This window comes from Rhineura floridana, chromosome 1, assembly GCF_030035675.1.
Source record: "Rhineura floridana isolate rRhiFlo1 chromosome 1, rRhiFlo1.hap2, whole genome shotgun sequence".
Taxonomy (NCBI): Eukaryota; Metazoa; Chordata; class Lepidosauria; order Squamata; family Rhineuridae; genus Rhineura; species Rhineura floridana.
The window spans coordinates 149,864,756-149,887,319 of NC_084480.1; the positions used below are offsets into that span (position 1 = coordinate 149,864,756).

General features: G+C 44.6%; 1 protein-coding gene across 4 annotated transcripts in view; it reads right to left on the minus strand.

Annotated features, from left to right (window-relative positions):
* Positions 1-1,085: 1,085 nt before the first annotated feature.
* NCAPD2 (non-SMC condensin I complex subunit D2) overlaps positions 1,086-22,564 on the minus strand; it is a 37,087-nt gene continuing 15,608 nt past the window's right edge. For all 4 annotated transcript variants that reach the window (XM_061637359.1, XM_061637378.1, XM_061637370.1 and 1 more), the window contains 20 exons: positions 22,036-22,210; positions 21,718-21,842; positions 20,965-21,168; positions 19,051-19,225; positions 18,404-18,488; positions 16,979-17,112; positions 15,751-15,883; positions 14,905-14,989; positions 14,651-14,812; positions 14,225-14,445; positions 13,181-13,292; positions 11,821-11,944; positions 11,530-11,685; positions 11,170-11,347; positions 6,921-7,015; positions 5,022-5,102; positions 3,051-3,237; positions 2,741-2,885; positions 1,896-2,048; positions 1,086-1,608 (listed from right to left, as the gene is read on the minus strand). In XM_061637359.1, coding sequence (XP_061493343.1) covers positions 1,529-1,608; positions 1,896-2,048; positions 2,741-2,885; positions 3,051-3,237; positions 5,022-5,102; positions 6,921-7,015; positions 11,170-11,347; positions 11,530-11,685; positions 11,821-11,944; positions 13,181-13,292; positions 14,225-14,445; positions 14,651-14,812; positions 14,905-14,989; positions 15,751-15,883; positions 16,979-17,112; positions 18,404-18,488; positions 19,051-19,225; positions 20,965-21,168; positions 21,718-21,842; positions 22,036-22,210 — 2,810 coding nt within the window. In that variant the 3' untranslated portion in view covers positions 1,086-1,528. The remainder of the gene's footprint in view (positions 1,609-1,895; positions 2,049-2,740; positions 2,886-3,050; positions 3,238-5,021; positions 5,103-6,920; positions 7,016-11,169; positions 11,348-11,529; positions 11,686-11,820; positions 11,945-13,180; positions 13,293-14,224; positions 14,446-14,650; positions 14,813-14,904; positions 14,990-15,750; positions 15,884-16,978; positions 17,113-18,403; positions 18,489-19,050; positions 19,226-20,964; positions 21,169-21,717; positions 21,843-22,035; positions 22,211-22,564) is intronic.

The window sequence follows — 22,564 nt, forward strand, 5'->3', positions numbered from 1 at the left end:
GGAAAGCCCCTCTCCTTTCCAAAAGGAAAACATTGTAAACAGTATCGTTTTTCAGGGTGTGCCCCACCTTTTTATTCTACAGCAGGCACATATAGCCTCCCACTCAAATTTAAACCAAAGTAGTCCCTGGCCACATCCACACCAGACCTTTATTTCACTTTAGACAGACATGGTTTCCCCCAAAGAATCCTGGTAAGTGTAGGTTGTGAAGGGTGCTGAGAATGCTAGGAGAGGCCCTATTCCCCTCACAGAGCTGCAACCACTTTGCCGATGGGCACTCTGACAGAGGAATAGGAGTCTCCTAACAATTCTCAGCACCCTTCACAAACTACACTTCCCAGAATTCTTTGGGGGAAGCCACGACTGTCTAAAGTGAAATAAAGGTCTGACCTGGGTGTAGTCACCTGATTAGCCAAGCCAAACAGCTATTAGTCTGCCTGTTAGAACACTGCTTTTTACTAAGAATGCCCATGCTTATAATTGACAATGTTAAATTTCTTAAATTAAACATCAGCCATGTATTTTTTTAAACCTTTGAACCACAGAAGATGGTCAGTATGGGGCAAGGTCAATAATAGGATTACAGGTACTCTGTGAACTTGGCTGATTTTTAATTAATTTCAACAAATTATAAAACCACTGACAGAAAGAAGTCTAACGGGGACTGGATTTTTTTTCTCGTTTTACACTTCAAACTCTCGATTCTTCCGACTCATGGCGATCCTATGAATAGTTTTTTCATGGTAAGCGGTATTCAGAGGAGGTTTACTATTGCCTTCCTCTGAGGCTGAGAGGCAGTGACTGGTCCAAGGTCACCCAGTGAGTTTCATGGGTGTGTGGGGATTCAAACCCTGGTCTCCCAGGTCATAGTCCAACACTCTAACCACTACGTTGTTAATCAAGCGTTTCTGAGTTCAGGACTATAAGTTTTGTAAGGTTTTGTTTTGAAATGAGCTTATGGGAAGCAGCAGAATGGCATAGGGGTATTTTCAATTTAACATTGTGGAATGCGAAAAATCCATGTTGGCTATAGCCACTCTTGTGGCTGTATAATCAGTGTGCAAAAGACAGTCCATTTAGTTGACAAGTGAAAATTTTAATAGTGGAATAGGTACTGTGGTCACATAAGACTGGATAGAAGTTTTTTTTTTAATATGAATGGCATTTACTGTAATCTACATATTTTACATTTAAGAAAAATGATATTATAGTTCTCAGGGGCACTTTGAAAAATCAAGAACCCATCCAAAATAAAGAGTTAGTACTTTGCATGAAATGGCACATATTTACTCAAGGCCTATGCTGCCCATTTTACTAGTCATGCGCTTGTGCATACTAACGCCTTCATCTTCTTGAAAGCTTGTGGTTGGAGAGGCTGAGCAATCTCCATGTTGTGATGCAAGATCTCAAAGTCCAAGCTGCCACACTGCATTGCTTTAACATGTGCAAAACCTGGAGAAGCAGTACATCCAAAACTTGTGAGCTTTATCCCCGTTAACCAAGAGAGAGTCTATGAAGGGCATCATCATCACCGACCACAGCGAGATGCACGGGAAATGGGAGTCCTTTTGCTTGGCGTCTCCTCATCTGTCAGTTCGGCACAGAGTTCTGAAAGAGAAGAGAGAACCAGTTTGCTTTGGAGGAAATCGGCCTGTACAATGGGTGGCAACAACAAGTCTGAAGGAACAATGTCTTATATCCTGTTTGAATTTATAACCTACTTCTCAGCATAAGAACATTTTCAGGGTGGCTAACAGATCAAAGAGCTGACGAAGGAAACTCTCAACAGGTGGCTCTAAGGTCTTCACATCTCCCTAAAAACATTTCAAAGGGAGACCCTTCCAAATACATTTCTTCCATCCCAATGTTCAGGCACATGCAGAACATATTCCCACCTTCCTCTGGGCTGTTCTCTTCATCGCTAGAGAAGACAACAGAAACTTTCAGTCTTGAAGTCTTTCTGGAGGGTTTGGAAACACGGGGCTCAGGAGTGAAAAAGGGTGAGCCAGCCTCTCTGTTGGCTGCACGCAGAGGTCGCCGACGTGAGCCTACAAAGGAAGTGGGAGTTGGAAGAAGCTACAAAGACTGAACATACAAATGATTAACTAGATACTATTTACTAACTCTTCATAAAGCAAGTGGGACCATTTTTTCTGGCTCCTATTCTTGGGTTTTTCAAGTAAAAATCACATACAAGTGTCATAATGTTTTCCCAAGGATATCTCTACAAAGGATTATACTGAAGCAAACCATGTTACATACAAAGCCATTTGACAGTGTTGTACTCAAAATCGAGACGAGAGGTATAAGCTTTGGAGGTAAATAGAAATCTGCATTACAAGTTATATTTGCCAGATCATTTCAAGTCTTGTTCAGAATCCTGAGGCTTTTGAACTTTTAGATAAAAAAAGGCAATAGTCACATCCTCATTGTTACAAGGGAAACCTGCATGGTTTTTTATTTTTACAAGAGGCCCACAAAAATCAGTGAGGGAAGGAGGACTACTCTCGACAATGTCGTTATCAACTTTGAGAAATCCCATTCACTGTACATAATTCCAGGTACCCCTTGCCGGACCCTCCTTATACCTACTGTTCAATAGTGCCCCTTCCTAGCCCTCAAGAGTTTAGAAAATATTTCAAGAGTTGTAAAAAGCCCTATCAGTTGGCAAGAATTTGGCATCTTAATTCAGCAGGAAAATGTAAAAGTGTCAATGCAAATTTGTAAACTGTGAACATACTTGCTGCTGCTTTCTTTGCTGTCTGATGCAGAGGGGTATTTCTGCCTTTGTGGCCTGTGGACTCTTGAGGAGGAGCTTCAGTGAGAGAGTCCAGGCCCCTGTTGTGGCACATCCGGAGCTTCTGCTCAAATTCTTCAGTAAGCGCCTGAAGAGTGATACCACATACAAAAGTAGAAATCTCCGTATACATACATATAAATAATACTGCATGCTCAGGTGCCAACAGTGAAGCACCTTGATTTTTCTTTGTTTCAGGAGAAAAAGGGCAACCACTCCCTGCCCAGCTTAAGAACAAACTAGTGGCCCTCACCTTCATCTCAGGCTTAGTGCCCACCCTGCGAAGCCGGCTCAGCACAGCCAGGAAGCAATTGTAGACAGCTGTGTCCTGAAGTTTGTCAGCAAAGCAATCAAAGTTGTCTTGCATCTTACGGAGACCTCGTTCAGTGAGTGGAAGCAAGGTAAGGCAGTATGCCAGATCGTGGTGTTGACGCTCTGTTCTGCAGAAGAGACAAAACCACAGTCTGCCTTCACTGATGGTAGACCAAGTCCAGAGAGGAAGGATCTTGTCCCTGACCTACCACTACCCCTTTGAAATGGAGCACAGAGGTCAGGAGATTCTACTCCAAGTTTCAGAGGAGAGATGGAGATGCGTTGGCTTGCTGCGAGCTGGAAGCCTGCAATGGCTCTGCACTTCTGCTGCCAAGCACAGAGTCCAGACAAATCCCAGACTGGGAATTGGGGCTGGGGAGGGCTTCACCCACTCTCCCCCTGTAGCTTCAGAGCCCATCTCGCTCACCAGAGCCTTGCTTATCCCTTGCTATGGTGAGCAAGATTGTTGTACCCTGGCTAAAGTTTTCCATACTGAAGAGATACCAACATATAAGAGAAGGGAAATCTGTGCCTCAGTGGTACCATTTCCAGTCAAAAGTACAGACTGCAGCATGGCATCTTTGCCTGCTACTAGGGCCACTTCGGCAGATAGTTCTTAAAGCAAATATAAGTGAGCAGGTGTTCCAGAACCCCTTTGCTGTGAAGCGTACACAAGAGCACTTTACATCCTGTGAGACCCTGTAGTACAGCCCAGATATAGGCTTAGCACTTCAAACAGAACTAGGCCTGACTTTCATATGAAGAAATCAGGAATCAGAGAGCTAATCAGAGGCAACACCACCACATAGGACAAAGCGCTGATCACATGAGCACTGTATACACTTTTCTGTCATTAGCCTGCACAAGAGAAGTTGTACATCGGTGTAACAAGGATTCGGGGCCATTCAGGTGAGGTGGCATGAGCTTGATTTCAAAACATAAAACCACCACCACAAAAGGAAACATTATCTAGTAGCACAGCCAAGCTCACTGAACACAAGGTTGTACTAATGCTGTGCCTGGATTGCCAGTTCACTTTGGCAAACTTTTACAAAACATCTTGGCCTGTTGGCTGCCTCCTCAGCTCCTGGGCTGGTATCCAAACTGGACAAACAGCTTCTCTCTCAATAATCAGTTTGGAGAGCGCACAACCTAAAAAACGGCTGCAGACAATGCCATTTAGGCACGCCTCTTTTCTAGAACTTTAAAGGATTTCTGTATCCTTGTCACTAGCTCTTCCCTCAGGACAACACCCATCTTAATCTAAGAAAAGGACCTCAGCAAGGTTGCCTTCACTGGTTTCAAAACTGTCATAACACACAGCGGCAACTGTCTAGTATGAAAATGTAATTTACATCCCACCCTAGCTGCAAAGTAGCAATTATGGCAAGTAAGGACAACCTATAATTACAACCAATTCTACATTTTTTGCCTGCCCTCAATAATTCCAGAGGGGACACTATGCAGCAGCCCTCAGAGAACAGGGGTAAGTTTTGATGGAATTTCCCCCTGCCAGGGAACAAATATGATCTGGCAGAAATTGTCAGTCCCTCTGCACCCAAGGGGTGTGTGGGAGAGGGGACAGCACAAGCTCCAGCCGCTATTGGCCTACTGGCAAATGTATAAGCCCAGACAGTCCTGCCCACTGAACCGTCCCACAGATAGGCCATGCTCTCTTAGTTGACTCTGTAGATTTGTCATTAGTTTAAGACAGTTGTAGCAGTAGGACAACTAGCCTTTGGCCTTCGTGACTCATCTCCTTACTTTTGTGAAGCAGGCACACCCTTTCCATCCAATTCTCATCTGCCAGTTTCTTCATTCCACAGCTCATGGTGTCCAATTTCAGAATCTAGAGGACTGAAATGTATGTTCCCAGGTAGTATGCCCGTTTCCCTGGAAATTCCTCACTTACCGAGCAGTCCGAAACCGCTGACAAAGCTTTTCCACCAGGCTCTCTGTCTGCTTGTCCTTCGTGATAAATGAGAAGAGCTGCCTGTAAAGGGTGGGGGGAAGGGGGATTAAGAACGCAGTTGCTGTTGACCTCCAGCTTTCAGCAGCTTCACGTGGTCTCTCCTATCATATCAGCAGGAGCAACCAATAGTCTGAAGGGACCAAGAGAACGGAAACATACCCAAACATCCGAAGCCAGAATAGACAATTTGCTAAGGTCAATGACACAAGAGCATTTTCATCAAGAATGGCACCTACCCTCTCCGAGACCATTTCCGAAACCAGTCTTAAGGGACTGACTTTCCGTGAGGCCCTCTATGCTTGAGAAACACCATGTATGTATTCACAGTATCAAGTATTTCATCTTCCATCTGGAAGTATCAGGCATCCATTTTGGCCTGGCGTACTACACTGTCATGGCCACTGGTCCCCCTGCCGAGTCCTCCAGCATTTGCAAAGAACTTGGAGAAGGGGTCTTGTTCCACCTCCTGTGGGGCTTTGGAGAAGGCAAGAAATAGGGAGAGCCCCTTTTGAGCTTCTTGCGTTCCCCATAACCCATAAAGATGCCAAGGAAGAGGAAATACACTAATGCAGTTCTTTTTACAAGCCCCTCTGCAGTTGCTAGGGGACTTGGGGGAAGGAGCTGGGCTCCCCTGTAATTCACATCATCTTTCTACAACCTTGATGAGCTGTAAGCTGTCTCCCCTCCCCAATACATTTTTTTTCAGATAAGGTGACTAGAACTGTATAGCACGCAAGTGTGATTTCTTATAAAAGCACTGTGCAGAGGTAGCTGCACACAGCTCCAGCTCCCACACTCCAGACCACTGTGCCAGAGAGGATGAGGCTTGGCTGCCAGAGTCGCCTGAAGATGCTGATTCAGCTCCCGGCGGCGTATGAAGGCGAGGGCTGGGATGTGGGAGGAAAGAGCAGCTCAAGCAGCAGCACTATCAGAAGGAGCCCTGATTCTAACTCCATCACAATCTCACATGCAGCGGAGAAAGCCTAGATGAGGCAGAATTAGGATGGGACACGAGAGCACAGGGGACTGTACATGAAGTAATGGCATCACCCTGGCCATGGGAGAGACCCTGACGGGAGGGAAATGGGTACATAGAACACAGTATAGTATTAAAATGGTACCACTGAGCCTCAAAGGAACCTGGATGGTGAGAAAAGACTCAGACTTCTTATAACAAAGGAGTAAGGGTTGTATTCCACTAAGCTCTACTCAGAGCAAACCCACTGAAATTAATGAACATGTGTTAGTCATGTTCATTAATTTCATGTGAGTAGGACTAGCCCTGAATACCACTCTAAGAGTTTCATCAAGTCTTCTCCAAATCTGAAAACACTTGCGATTCTGAACAGCATCTAACATGCTGCTGCATCCTACAGGGGCACAGGACAGTCATTTTAACATTTTCTGGGAAATTCTGGCTCCCATTGTGATAATTAGTACTGCTTATCTGCAAAGTGAGCTGAACAGCAGTTAGAACCTGGGTCTCTTAATCCAAAACCCATGTTGGATCCCACGAAGATTCCCAACAGCGGACAGCCGGATAGTTCTGGGAAACCCACAAGCAAGGCACAGAGGACACAATACTCCTTCACTGTTCCACCTCCCAGAAATGGCACAGGACCAGGAGATTCAAATTTACCCAGTCGACAGACCTAGCCTCCGCTATCTGATGTGCTGTTGTCTCCCCCTTTTTATTTATTTTTCAAGACTGCCATTAGTAAATTTGGCCTGGTAACACAGCTGTGTCCTTCTGCCAGCCTGGGCACTTGGGAAGCTCTGTGCCTCAAAAGGGCAAGGGGTGGAAGTGGTGGGAAACACACAAAACCGGAACAAGGTTACCTCATAACAGTGCGGAAAGGCTGCTCCTCTATGCCAGAGTCTGGATCTGAGAGACGGCTGATGATGTCTGGAAGCAAGTTGTACACAGCGTTATCCTGCATGGAGAATACAAGATGTTGAGCCTTTGCACCATTCTGCTGCTACCAAGGATAGTGGTGCAGCCAGTCTTGCAGCCGGGGCCCAGACCCTACAGCCTTTAGAGACTCCTGGTTAAGATACACACACTAAAACAAAGATAAGGGTCTGGCCCAGAGATTTTTTGTTTTGTTTTTTCACTAAGCACAGAGAGGGAAGCTTCTCAGACAGAGTGCAAGAAGAGCTAGCCTAGAAAGAGCACAGCAAGGACTCTCTTTCTCCTTGGGACAAGTGGACTCCACCTCTTGTACAAAATACAGGAGGGTACTTTCAGAGAATGAAAAAAAACAGTGGGAGGGGGAAAGGAAGCACACACTAACAGAGTATCACGTGAAATGTTTTTTGCTTCTTGGTGGAAAAGCAGCAATTTGATCAGTTTTAGAGCATTTAAATATACAATAAAACAACTAAGTGGAACAATCTACTATTTAGAACACTTACGCTCTGGTGACTATTGAACAGGGGCTCGCAAAGTTTGGCTGACCTTGGTTGTCTGGATCACTTCCAGATGACCTTTTGTTTTGGAACTGAAATTGCCTTGGCTGTCCTACTGCACAGGTGAGGCACCTCAGGCTTGGGGGTGAATGCGGCCCTTCACTTCTCTGTCTGGCCCTGCTTTGCACCCAGAGTGTTTTTACCTGGTTGGAATGTGTCTTTGAATAATGCCTCTGGCTTGTCTGGATGGAGGACATTACCTTTGTTTCTCTACCCATGGTTGCCTCTGGCTGTGCCAACCACTGACACGTGGCTCTCAGCAGGTTGTCCAGAAGAGAACGTGGCCCTCGGGCTGAAAACGGTTCCACATTCTCTGTACTAGTGGATGGCTTGTGCAGGAGACAGACAGGATGTGTTACCCTGTTTGATTCTCCTGGCTCTCTCAGCAGCATTTAATATATACAACCATGCTATCCTTCTGGGTTGGCTCTCAGATAAAGAGGTTAGGAGGTACTGTGTTGAAGATGTCCTCCAGGTATCAGGAGAAGGTGCTGGGGGATTAACAGTGTACCCTTTGGCCTTTGTGATATCACAGGGTCCCATGCTTTTTACCATCTTCGATTGGTAGCCCAGCTACGTCCCTATCTGGACAGTGACGACCTCGCTTCAGTTGTTCATGCTCTGGTAACTTCTAGATTGGACTACTGCAATGCGCTCTACGTTGGGCTGCCTTTGAAGACTGTTCGGAAACTACAGCTAGTCCAGAATGCAGCGGCCAGATTGTTGACGCGGACCAGAAGGTCCGCTCATACAACACCTTTTCTGGCCTGTCTGCACTGGCTTCCTATTTGTTTCTGGGCTAGATTCAAAGTGCTGGTTTTGACCTATAAAGCCCTACACGGCATGGGACCGCAATACCTGGTGGAATGCCTCTCCCAATATGAACCTACCCGTACACTGCGCTCAACATCTAAGGCCCTCCTCTGAGTACCTCCCATCGAGAAGCTCGGAGGGTGATGACTAGAACCAGGGCCTTTTCAGTGGTGGCCCCCGAACTGTGGAATAGTCTCCCCGATGAGGTGCACCTGGCGCCGACGCTACTATCTTTTCGGCGCCAGGTGAAAACCTTTTAATACTCCCAGGCATTTTAAAGTGTATTTTAACAGTATTTCTGTATTTTGGATGTTGTTTGGTTCTTTATTGTTTGTTTGTTTTGTCTCTTGATTTATTGTATTTATTGTATTTATATATTATGCTTGCTTTTATCTTTTTGTACACCGCCCAGAGAGCCTTCGGGCTTAGGGCGGTATATAAATTAAACTAAATAATAAATAATAATAATCTTACCAGAGCCTGGAAGATTACTTTTTAAAAGTAATAAATTACAGTTACATGGCCCCAAAAGTAGTAATTGCCGTCACAATTACAATTGCTCTGAAAGTAACTAATTACTTTACTGTTTCTCAAAAGTAATCACTACAGTTACATTTCAGTTACTTTAAAAAAGCACGTACAAGGTGCTGGCCTTGTCTGCTGCACATCTAAGTAGCCTAAAACAACATTAAAAATAAGCACACACACACACAGAGGGTAGAATAAAAAAAAATTATCCGTAAGATTAACAGAATGGCATAACAGAATCTCACATCCTCCCCACCCCACCCCCAGCAATGATGAAACCCCAACACACATATTGCACAGAAGCCCAATTTGAAGCACATGATTTTTATTCACAAATCAGAGGAGCAGAAGACTTCCCCTGCTCCTCTCCCCCAAGTAATATGCAAAAGTAATGCTGGAAACATTACAATTACTCCTCAAAAGTAATGAAGTTACTACTCGTTCTATTACCAGCAAAATGTAATGAAGTTACCCTCTCGTTACTCAAAAAAGTAATAAATTACAAGTAATTCGTTACTTGTAACTAGTTACTTCCAAGCTCTGCATCTTACTGCCCACACTTTTAAACATCTATACGAAGCCACATATGGAAGCCAGAGAAAGGAGTCATTACACTGACGACATCCAGTTCTCTCACTTTCAAGAGATCAAAGGCAGCAGAAACCCAAAACTGTTTGGAATTTAATCCTGTTAAGATGGAGGTATTGTTGGATAGTGGGTGGAGTTGCCTGATTTAGGATTAGGTATATAGGCTGTTTTGGATGGGGTTGCACTCCTTCCCCCCCAATCAGTTTAGCTTGGACTGTGTTCCTTGGGCAGACAGAAAGCACTCCTAGTGACTGTCCTACACCAATTGTGCATTAGGGCCATGGTTGTTCATACCTGAGTAATCTCTAGACTAGACTGTTGTAAAATTTGGAGACTTCAACCAGTACAAAATATTGCGGGACTGTTGGTAGGCTCTAGTCAAAGTAGAGCATTGATTTTGCATAATCTATAAAGGTTACTTATTTGTTCTAGGCTCAATTTAAGGGCCTGCTTCAAGTACCTTAAGGGCCACCTTCCACTGTATGTGCCCTCTTGTGCTCTGTTCAATATCTGAGGCCTTACTCAAGTGTGTCCGCATCAACTGAAGATAGGCAGATGTCTCCCAAGTGGTGTATGTCTTATGTACACCTTAGGTGTATGTCCTAGGAAGGCCTGCCAGGGCCCAACACTTTGGTCCTTGTGGTAGCAGGCTAAGACTTGGCTCTCCAGGAAAGATTTTGGACCAAACAGATCAGATGTTTCTCTGCAAACTGATGCTTTTGGGGAGGGGCAAGGGCAGTCCCAACATTCCCCAGCTGGAACAAGAGGGAAAGGCTGGGGTTCATTCGAGTGGCAGGCAGCTCAGTAAGAGTAAGAACAGCCAGCCCTGATCTTTCTGTCCAGGAGCTAGAGAGGAGGATGGAGAATCTTCCCAGTTCTTGAACTAAGCCTGGGCCAAGGTAACTTGTTGCCTGAAGCAGAGGCGGTATCACATCACCGTATCATTTCAGGCTGCAAGTCAGGACTTATAACAAAGGTCCTGCATACAAGGGGAAAAAAGTTCCCTTCATCATAGAAACTAGATGGCAGGGAGAAGGATTGCAGCACGCTACTTTGCTACTTATAGGTCTTTATGTAAGTCCCCACTTTCTGTCTGAAGCAATAAAACCAGGCACAGGTTTGTCACCTTGGTGAGAACTAGGCCTATTTTTCCCCTTAGTGGCTTGTTGTCCATGCAAATAGGGCCATTTAGGTCAAACACGTACACAGCATTGATCATCTTGCCTCCTCTGCAGGGAGGATGTGTTGCTGTTCTTATCAAACACTTGCATGATGTGCCATACCTCTGATGAAATAAGAATTGAACTTTGACCTGATTTAAGTCCTAGTGGAGGAAATGAAACCAGGGAAAATATGAACATTGTCCAACGGTGAATGAGAGTGTTGACACCATAAATCCCACTACTAGGAAGTTTCCACCTAGTTGCAGACTTACAGGTCATCTTTGAGGTTAAATTCAATTTGCATCTTTCACTATCCTGAATGGGCATGTCCCAAACCAAGGTGCTTGAGCTCATTTCCTTACGGGAGACTTTTGAATGGTCCTGTGCTGTTTGAAAAAAAGCTTTTAAATGGCAACTATGCTTTGGTGACCTACTTCATATAACATTTAAGAAGTATAGCAGCATACAAGTGAACAAGATTGATGCTTTGTATTCCAGAAGTTTAGCATCACACCCTTTTGCCTCACCTTGCTGGAGAGTTCAGTGAAGAAGTTTCGAGCCAGTCCCACAATCTCCTCTTCCGGATCAATGAGAAGAGCTGCCATCTCGCTCACCTGCCCCTTCACTTTTACCATATCCTTCAGGATCAGGTGAGTCATAACCAAAGCAGCTGTCTGCCTCACATGCTGACAAGGGTCCCGCAACCTGAGGAGCAAAGCCACTTAGAGTAATAGTACTAAGCAGCCTGGCCGCTTATCACCTGGTGCTCCCATCTGCCTCCTGCAAGCTTTCCCATCTGGAAAAGTCTTGCTCCTACTACCAGCAACACTGCAGGCTGTTATAGCCCTCCAGCTTCCAGATTTAATCCCTCCCAACCAGAACTTTACCTAGCATAGAGGTGGAATGTCCAGGGCTCCACCAAGTTGGGGAAACGGATGGCCAGGTCTCCAGCTGCAATCATGAGGTTGGCACGCACACTAGGGAGGGTGGATTTTTCCATCATTGTGAAGAAGAGTCGCAAATGAGAGTCACAGAATTCCGAACTGAATGGAAATGAAAACGTAATCAGCCTCAGGTATGTCAAGGAGGCGGCTCCATGTTGTAGAACATGGCAGAGAATGCAACGCAAGAGGTAGTACCGAAGAGCAGGAAGGGAAAGATCATAAATGGATAAACACCTGATCATGCAGAATTTTCCAAGGGCCAATGCAGCAGTGGCTGAGAGTGCTGGATCACTGTAGAGTCCTGGGTTGTTGCAAATCTTGAGCACCAGGGGAAAAAAGGCTGAAAGCAGCTGTTTCCCTATACAGTGAGAGGTGGTAGAGAGGTCGCAACAGATCAGTCTAAAACAGAGCCCTACAACCACTTCATTTGAGTGATAGTTTCTCATAAGCTAGGGTGAGTAACTTAAATCCTATGGGCTACATGTTATTGTGTGCAGTATTTCCGTAGCAGATAGGCTTTTTAGGAACTTGACAGTTTCTAGGGAACATAAAAAGTATCTTCTCTCTAACCGCAGACTATCTCCACTTTTCTTCAAAAATATGTTTTTTAAATCCACAAGATTAATAATAAAGTCAAGCGTGACCTATTCAAATTACACAACTTCACAAGTTGCAGTATTTCTCTACTGCTGGTTGTGCAACAAATCTCCAACGGAGGCTGTTCAAGCTTCTAATCTGGATTTAGAGTCAATATGGATATTTTTCCATTCATGATTCCAAAGTGCTGGGAAAAGATACCCAGATGCACAGCAGAATTAGGATTCCCTGCCAAAATCTCTGCTCTTATTGGAGAAGAGAGGCAACCATTCAGATTTTAAAAAGTAAAAGAGAAAAGTCCAAACACATCTTGTACTAATGGTTAATACAACTTAGATTTTCCTGCTCAATTAGTTTGTACTGTATTCCAGCAAGGAGCTATCACCATCATCCTTATAATGCTGGGGTCCCTAGTGGGCACCACAATGCCCTCAGATATCCTCCTCTGGCACCTGCCAAGACTCCCTGCCCATCCCAGTTTTAATTAAAAAAATAGAGGTTTTGCATCTTTCTGTTTGGGGCTGTTGCCTGCCTTTTTGTCTGTGTTTTATTTGTTTCAGGGGGAGGGCATCCACAGGTGTTTTGCCTGTTTCAGAGCATTGCCGGTTTTCCATCTGTAAAATGGGTACTTTGTGGTTCTTATGGCAATTTCTTATATTTTCAAAAATGAGTCCTCAGGCCTCACCTTTTTGGGTCCCTTTTGCGAAGTGAAGTTGTCATGGACACCCCCATCCCGCAACCAAACACACCTCACAACCTATCCCACTGGCTACAAAATAATGTTTCAAGCTTGATTTGGGGGGGGCACCAGGGAAGGCTTTTGTGGGTGTTGTATTGGCAGCCCCCTCCTTACATCAGCTCTGTAACATAGGTCAATCTCATTAAGGCATATTGTAGGAGGTTGAGAATTCACAGCAGAGCATGATTCATTGGGACTTTTTGATCTGAAGCTCAGTTTCTTAGACATTTGCCAGCATGGGAGAAGTGGGCCACTCACCGTCCAACAGCTCCGTCTCACAAATAGTGCGGATGAGCTCTGCTTCAGTGTCGTCAGCAGAGGCCCCAACCAAGCCAAGGTCCTCTTCCATGGTGGTCCCATTCCCACTGCTCTGTGCAGAAAGAAGCCAACAGAAGTTAGCATCCTCTGTTTTCCCCTCCAGTGCAGACTGCCCAATTTAAAAGCAGGACAGACCCAGATAAACTCCCTCAGGCAATATTCCCAGCACCTCTAATTCCAATTGAGGAAGCACTACTAGGGAATAGGGCTCCGTTTCTGTAACTCAGGTAGTGGGGATCAGGTCTGCAGATCAAATTTCATTTGTTTTTATAGCAGAGAACTGAATTGAGACCAGTGGTTTAAAAACAAACTATGCAACATTTTGAATACTGAATAATTCTAGCAAAATACAAGCAAACACAAAATATTGTAACAAAATAGAGTAGAGCAAAGGGGAGAAGCAACGAGATCACCTTTTCAACTCCTCTGGTCAAATCATCATTAACTGAAGGCAAGAGGATTGAAAATTAAGTGAAAAAACATAGGCTTAGATGGGAAACAATTTTACCACACTACAAAACAGGTAAATTCTGTAATTCCAGTAATGGAAACCAGCTTTTCTGTTTGCTGCATGAGATTTCTAGGCAAAGGATTCTGCTGCTTCTAAAGCTTGTATACAACACAGACGAACAGAATTTCAAAAATAAGATTATACAGAACAATCCCAGACTGTTTGTAATATCTTTGCAAGAGGAGTCTCAAACTAGATTTGATCAAATGGAATCAATACCTAAGGACTTAGCAACACCCTGCTTCTCCCCACCATCCAAAAACAGATGAAGTAGTGACAAGCAAGTGCTCCTAGCAAGGGTCTTCTACAGAAGATGAGCTCAGAACGACTTTTTGTGTTGAAAAATAAGAGCTCCTGAACTAGAGAGACTCGTAGAATTTTATGGCCAGATGCAAAACAGAGATCTGCTGCCGCTATGGTGTCAAAATGATAGGAGGCAAAGAGACAGGAAACAACAGAACTCCAGCCCTCACCTTGTCATTTGGCACCTTTGTTTTGCTTACAGCCTGTTCTTTTGCTTCACGTTCTTCCCCAATGACCCGGCGCCTGCGTAGCTCAGTGCTTACTGACAACTCCAGATGGACAAGTTGCTGCAATGCCACATCCCCAGCAAGGGAGATCAGATGTGTCAACACCACAATATCAATAGAATTAGGGTCACTAGCAACTTCATTGGGAGATGATGATCCAGGCTCTGAGAGAGAAACAAAACACAAAAACCCTTGTTTTCTGGCTATTTTTCTGGGCTGCATATTTACTACTTAAGAGAGTTCTTGTTGCCCTTCATCTATAACTTGCATTTTTAGTGGTTTCTTGGTCATCTCTTTTCCACTTCACCCTTCCTCACTCCCAAACAGATTCAGCCGTAAGGAACGGTAACGTTACCATCTCCAACAAACCTGCCTCGGCCCCTTCAGACTCGGGCAACTTCTCCAGGGCCTGCCGACTACAACGTTGCAAGACCTGAGCACATATTTCTTCAGGCCCTTCTGCCAACTGATAGATGAGAGCAACTGCCATCTCTGTGAAAGGGATCCAGTATGCACTTGATCTAGCAAAGCCTAAAGAAAAGTAGAAGGGCCACTTATATTAGATAAGGCAACATGCTTGTGTGTGGACACCCCCTCGTTATCCTTCAGCTTCAGTAACTCACCCTCAGTTATAACCTCACACAGACGTTCAAAGAGCAGGTGTGACTGTGGAAGCCGGAAGGGAGGGCTGCTTTTCCCAAGGCCAGGCTGTAGTAAAGTAGGTAGACACTACTTTAATTTTGTTCAACAAAACCTTTTTCCTGTTTCCCTTTTAGCAATAACTTCACACCATGATAAACAAACAGTTTTAACTTAAAATTAACCCTCACAACCACACCATACAATTGAATTGAAACTTTATTTTTACCCCGCCCTTTTTCCAAACTGGAACTCAGGGCGGCTTACAAATAGAACTACATGTAGTTAAAAACATAGAAAGACACACAATTAAAATACAATTAAACTATGCACAACCTTAAAACCGTAAAAGGCACTTAAAAATCTAAAAACAATTTAAAATAATACAAAAAATACAAATAATATAAAACAATAAAACAAGCCTTGTAAAGGCCACACACAGCAGCTTGTGATTTTCATATCTGAACTCAGCCCTCTATTCACCACCTCCACTTAAAGGACACATGCTTGATCAGATTGGGCTGTGACACTTAAAGGCTACCGGAGTTCCCCAGTTTTTGGACTAATCTAGAGCAAGTGTGGCATAGCAAAGTGACTAAGAAAAATCTCCCATAGCTCAAAGTGGCTCTTAAAACACACGCAAAACATAAGACAACACTAGGCACAGCACTGCAGTAAACTAAATATTATTACAGTTTGAGGCCAAGTATACATGCACTACTCATTTCTGATTAAAAACTCCTCCAAGGCCAAGACCAAATAAAGTTGGCTACACCTACTGCAGAAAATAAGACAAGAGAATTCTGCTCCAATCATGGGCACATTCTGACCTTCTGGCTATTTGCAATTTTGGAGATGGCATTACACACTTCTTGGGCAAGGCGATAATCTTCATGCACTCTCTCGTCCAGCCCAACTGCTACCAAAACATCCAGGTTGCTCCCCACGATCTCAGGCTTCCCTCTGATGACGGCATAAACACATTTCATTAGATCCACATTAGGGTGACTTTGAAGGACTAAAACCACCGCTTATTATTCTTGTTGTTCCACAGAAGCAAAGCTATCTAAGGGCTTATTCCCTATGCCAAAGTTTTAGTCATGCATTAAGCCTCAACTGGTGGAGACAAGGGAAACAAAAGATTTCACTGGGATCCTATAACAGTAAGAACCCCAAGACTGGTACAGTAGGGCCCCACTTGCCAGCGTTCTGCTAATACGTCGGCGCCAACTGGGCGATCAGCTGTAGCACAGGGAGCTCCATCCGCCTGCTCCAGCTGATCAGCTGTAGCGCGGCGGCTGGAGCTTCCCACGCTACAGCTGGTTGCTGTCAGCTGGATTGTGGGGAGCTCCCACGCTGCAGCTGAGCAGTGCCCCACTTTCTGGCGGTTTTTGCTTTTTGGTGGGGGCTTGGAACAGAACCTGCCATATGTGTGAGGCCCTACTATATTTGACTTCCAAAATTCTTTGACCTGGCTTCAGCCTGCATAAAATGCAATACCTTTGAAACTTGGTGAGGGCCACAGACAACGATACCAACCCAACTTCAGGATTAGTTGGACTTCTCTCACCTATCTAACCCAGGGAAGAGAGAAGGAACAGCTTAAAAAAACAAACAAAAAACCTGTTGCTTTGAAGGAGACAGGACTGCAACTAGGAGGGGTCCCCTTTAATGGAAGTTTGCTTTGATTGACACAACTGGAAAGAGTAACCCATCTGAAGATAGCTTCCTCCATTGAAGGAGCCTTTCTAATGCAATTCTCCCCAGCTAATTCCAAAGAGGTAGTCTGTGTGTGTATATATCTATATACACAGATACGTGTATATCCTAGTTATGAGCGGCAACCTAAGTCCTGGGAGGCAATGACAAATGTTTCTGTATCTCAAGAATGAAGGGATGTGCGCGCACATGTGAATAATTTCTCAGAGCTTTCCTGGAAAGAGAAGAAATCAAGATTCCTCTTCATGCCTTGTTGCACATGATGCAGCTGTTACACTGAAGCACCCTGTATCTCTTAAGCTCATTGCCAGGGCCAAGGAGGCTAAGCTAATGACTCACCGTGCCATCATGCCCAGAAGCATGATGGCAGCATGGCGCTTCAACGCTGAGCACTGCGATTTCTCTGTAAACCGTTCCCAGAGCAGCTGGACCACAGTGGGTTTTATTTCATCTTTTTGCACAAACTCAGAGATCTAAAAAACCAAAAAGCAAGCAGTTAAGATTTTTAAAAAGACAAAGGATGTGTCTCTCTCCCCTCCACCCCCACCCCAATAATGTAGGCCAATACTGTGCTGATTAGATGGATGGAGTAAAGAACATGCACTTGGGCCAGAGGAGCCCAATTATGGTAAAGAAATTTGGATAGGTTGTACTAAAAATACATGGAGATCTGTCATGGAAGTAAATACCCATTCCAACTTTTCAAAACTATTGTTGGGAACATGGATTAAGACAGACTGTTATATGGGGCTGACTGATTTTACTTCTGCACCCTAATACAATAATTCTTCAGTGAATGAAACAAGGACAGAATATATCATAAGATCCCTGTAAGATCAGGCCAAGGCTCTGTCGAATCCAGTTTTCTGTTCCCAACAATGGCTGGTATGATATGCCTAAGAAGCCCACAAGCATGAAGGCAACAATCCTCCTCCTAGAGTTCACCCCCCCCCAGCCAGTATTCAGGGGAACACAGCCCTGGAACAGAGGTCCCATTTAGCTAGTAGTCAGCCCTTCAAAAAAGTGATCTAAGCAAGTGGTCACCACCTCATCTAGTGATAGCAAATTCTATCAAATGTGCTCTGGAAAGCACTTTCGTCTGTCCTGAATCTACTGTCCTTTAAAATTGAGTGAGTGACCCCAAGAGTCAGTACTGCATGTGTGCGTGCAGATCCATCTTCATATGCCCTATACTTTTATATTCCAATCTCAAATCTCCTCTTGGTTGTTACTTTTTCTAAACTAAAGAGGCCCAAGCCAGTGTCAACTTAACCTGATTCAATCAGATTACCATCCAATATCAGCATACACAGTTGGTTTGATGGACTTGAAATCCTACTGCAGGGGTCCTTGGACCGTCTATATTAGAAAGCACCTCAAGGGCTGCAAAAGCCCAAGAAACAAACTTGCAGGAAAAAAATTATGCTAGACAGGCAATAATGCCAGGAAGTGCTGATTGTGTGATACTCGAGTTTGAGACCTCTTGAACCAGTAAGCTAGATAACAAGCCTCCTAAAATAACTAAGAAAAAAGAGGAAGGCCAAACAAGAGATGGATTGATTCTGTAAAGGAAGCCACAGACCTGAACTTCCAAGATCTGAGCAGTGTGGTTCATGACAGATGCTCTTGGAGGTCGCCGATTCATAGGGTCGCCACAAGTCGTAATCGACTTGGAGGCACATAACAACAAGATAACAAGATATTCTGAGTCAAGTGCAACTAGGATTGTGAGAGTTGGCCTGGTACAGGGGAAAACACACTCACAATTTCTCCAAGACACTGAGCAGTCCCCAGTGATGCATCCACCATGAGGAGGGAAAGAGACTGCACCAAGTGCTGGGCTCGAGCCCTGTGTGTAGAAGATAAACCAGACGTTTTCTTTAAGATCTAGCATCTTGAGATTCCACGTAACAGCCAGCAGTCTTGATTGCAATTTATTTTAAGAAGGTGAATATTTTATTAGTTATTTACATTCTTACATTTATATCCTGCCTTTCACCAAGAAAACCAAGGCAGCATACTTGCTGTTCCCAGGTGGTCTCTCATCCAGGCATTGACGAGACCCAGACCTGCTTAGCTGCAGCAAGGTGTGTGCAGCTTTGTGTGCCTTCAGACCATACCGTGGGGCCTACACCCAAAGAAGCCGCTTAACAGAGGCCCATTGCCAAAGAATTCATTCAGAATGAAAAAGCAACTTGGGATCTGCAGGCCTTGTTATGTGGCACCAAAAAAGCATACCAAGGACAACGCTAGATTTCAATCTGAAATGTTAAAATGGACCTCAGAACTGACCACATAGAAATAGTATACTTAATAGTAACTGCATTTTCTCCCCCCACCCCATGAAACTCCCAAGTTGAGAGAATGCATGATTCATTTTGTTGTGGCAGGTGGAATGGGGCCAGCCGCACCTTTCAGAGTCTCCGCTAGGGTTCAGATAGAGCCTCCTGTAGGCATCCAATACGGCATCTCTGATTCCTGGCTCCTTAGACCATATGAGCGGAAGCATTCGACGGACTCCAAGCACAGCCTCAGGGACACCAAACTGAGAGACTACCACAAAGAATTCAATGGCTTCTTGCACCACTGGGGAAAAGAAAAAGGTGGGGAGGGATTTTTTAAAAAAAGATTGCAGCTTAAAATTAAATGCCTTCAACCAACCCAACACTGAAACAATGTTCATGTTGCTTTTCTGTTAAGCTTGTAAGCAGGCTTGTAACACCACACACCCCCGTTACTAGCCTAAACATTCATTTATCTCAAAGAGTTCAGGAGCTGAGCTGGAGACAGAAATGAGCATACGAGAGAAAAGCAGAGGAAAAAGGAAGCCCCAGCCAGAATACAAAACTTCCTCCTATTTTTCCTCTGTCTCTCTCCAGCAGGAGCTAAGTGAAATGTTCTGGCCTAGGCAAGGCAGGAAAAGGAACTGAGGCAGAGCCTCAGAACTGTCTACAGTATGTAAAACTGTATCACATGCTCCTATCTAGCCTAGGCAATAGGGAATGTTCAGTCTTTCCTAGCTTCCTTTGGCACACCAACCCGAGGAAGACCCTCTTTCGAGTTCCCACACTTCAGATGTTGGCAGGATAGAAAGGAGCTTCCCTAGAAGACCTTGGGCAGGCTCGTGCAGAAGATAGTATTTCAAGTTGTCTGGTCTCAAGCTGTTTGGGACTTTATAGGTCATAACCAATATTTTGAGTTGTGCCCAGAAACAGATTGGCAGCCAAACAGTCTTCAAAGGCAGGCCCACATGGAACATGTTGCAGTAATCTAAAGAAGTAGCAAAAGCATGTGTCATCTTGGCCAGATCTGACCTCTATGAAAAGGCATATTTGACACACTAGCCTCGGCTGAGCAAAAGCACTCTTGGCCATTGCTGAAACCTGGGCATCTAAGGCAGAGGAAAGGATCCAGACGTATTCCCTTTGAAAAGTCATAGTTTGGGCAGACAACTCCATCCAAAAGAGCCTAAATGCTCACTTTCCTGCCTTTCAGGAGCACCTGTTTTGTCTATGTTAAGTTTTAGTTTGTGTGTTTCATCCAGGCTCTTTCTGAAACTAGACATCAATTAAGATCAACAACCTTCCTGAACTGAAAAGGAGAAACAGGATTGCGTGTTTGTGCACTACTGAAAGCCCATTCGAAGGCCTCAGACAGCCTCCTCCAGCAGTTTCATGTAGATGCTGAATATGGGAAACAGAACAGAACCCTGTGGGACTCCATGGGCAGTGGACAAGGTGTTGGTTAGGAAAAAACACCTGAAACTATCCTTCCAGGAAAGGCTGGACCCACTAGAAAACAGTGCCATTCAGTCCCATTCCGGTCTGGTGACTCAGAATGATACCACGGTATTTAAAGCTGCTGAGAACCAATCGGGACACTCTTCCCTTGTCTAGTTCCTGATGTAGGTCACCCAAGGTAACCAACCAAGCCTGGAACCGGATAGAAATTGTGAGGCTGAGATGCCATAGGCTGCTTAACCTTCTTCTTCCCAAAAATGGAATATTAGACATCTGGCAATTATTCAACAGGATGTAACTCAGGGAGATTTTTTTATTTTTCAAAAAGAGGCCTTTCCAGTGCCTTTTTGGGGCCTGATGGAGCAGCTGCACCTCAGAGGGGCAGTGACCATTCCCCTAACCCACTCCCCTTCTGATGGCTTCTATGAGCCAGGAAGGGCAAGGGTTGAGCTTACATGCAATGAGTCTTACTTCACCAAGAATTGTCTACAAACTTAGGCTCAACAAACTAAAAAGAGTATTATATAAAACTAGCACTGTCAGGGAAAGGTAAAACAAAGTGCGGGGGCAAGGAATTAGACCTACCAGAGACTGAACTTTCATACATTAGTCTGGAGACCAAGCTCAAGGCTTCGGTGATTTTTGCAGAAAAGTTGTAGGCATCCTGTAGGTACTGTACCAGCATCTCCTGCTTTACCAATTCTGATGGTGGCTGCACCTGGTCTGCTTCCTGTGGTTGCTCTTCATTCCCATCTGTGGATCCTTGGCCACCTCGCTCAGCCTGGGAACCTGCACCACAGGAGCAAATATATGGAGTTCCAAACTCCTTGTCTTGCACAAAGTATTATCAGTACGATCACACATAGACCTATTTTGCAAAGGTGGATCTTTCATTGCAAACAGTCTGATGAAGGACACAGTTTCCAGGCAAACAACGAGGCACAGAACGGGGGCCAATCTAGATATGATGGCTACAGCCACCATCATATATAAAATAGAACTGAATCCTGCACACTTCCTCCCCCCTGTGCTCTTTTGATTTGGGCATTCCCCCCCCCCCGGTTGACAAACAGTACTGGAATGGGGTAAAGGAAGATGTTTGAGTGGCTAACAGCAGATAGATATGGTGGAGGAGAAGGGGGAATTCAGCTTTCCACATCCCCCATTTTTTATTTTAAGATCTCCCACTACTCTTCTTATGTGAAGAGACTCGTGATTAGATGCAACAGTGGCATCGACATTTATTTAGTTTGGTTCTTGGAAAGAGGACCTTCTGCCTCTATGAATACTGGAACCAACCAACTGCCAAAGTGAAGTGGAACACCATCAAATTGTTACCTAAGTAGAGTGTTCTCAACACACTAAGGATAAAGTCTTCTTCATCACCCTCTGTTCTTGGTCTGCTGAAGGGCTCCACCGCTTGGAACTGGTGCATACCTTCTTGTGTCAGGTGGATGGCACCCCTGCATGGAGAGCATGCACAGTAAAAGAAACATGAGCAAGCCACCCTTCACACATTCATCCAGCTCACCTCTGGGAGGTGTGGGGTGACTCAACTACTTGCATGGGACTATTAAAATGAACAATACGGAACACATACAAAAGCCTCGTCATGTTGTAAGCAGAAGAACATGAATCTTTCCCAGATTTACTCACTTGTAATTGGACTTTCTTAACAGCTGGATGATGCTGTCAAATAGCTGCGCTGGGTTCCCCGCCTCAAGCCCATCCACCTTTTCTTCCTGCTTTTGTGAGCAAAGACAGCTTTTCAAGGTTGCCTGGAGCTCTGGCTGCATTGCTTCCCACTCCTCCTCTGAGGAGATCACCATAGCTATGGGACGAAAGCCAGAGTCAGATAAACCCTTCATTTGCAGAGGTAACTAGCACTTAATGGGAACTTGGAACACTACAGAGCCAGGACGTTGTACAGCTCAAATAATCACTGCCATTATTATTGGATGGTTTAAAAATTATTGGAAGCCTTTGGGATAAAACTTTGCAAATAAAACTGCAGAGTTGCCCTCTCCACTTCATGCCACTGAACTGGCTTTTATTGAATTAGCCCTGTTGAATTGGAAGTGCTGCACAAACCAATTGCCTTATATTTGTCACTTAGGTGGAGGGCTTGCCATTGGATTTCTGCCAACTTCAGCAGTGTGTAGGGTGGACAAATTTTAGATTTTGT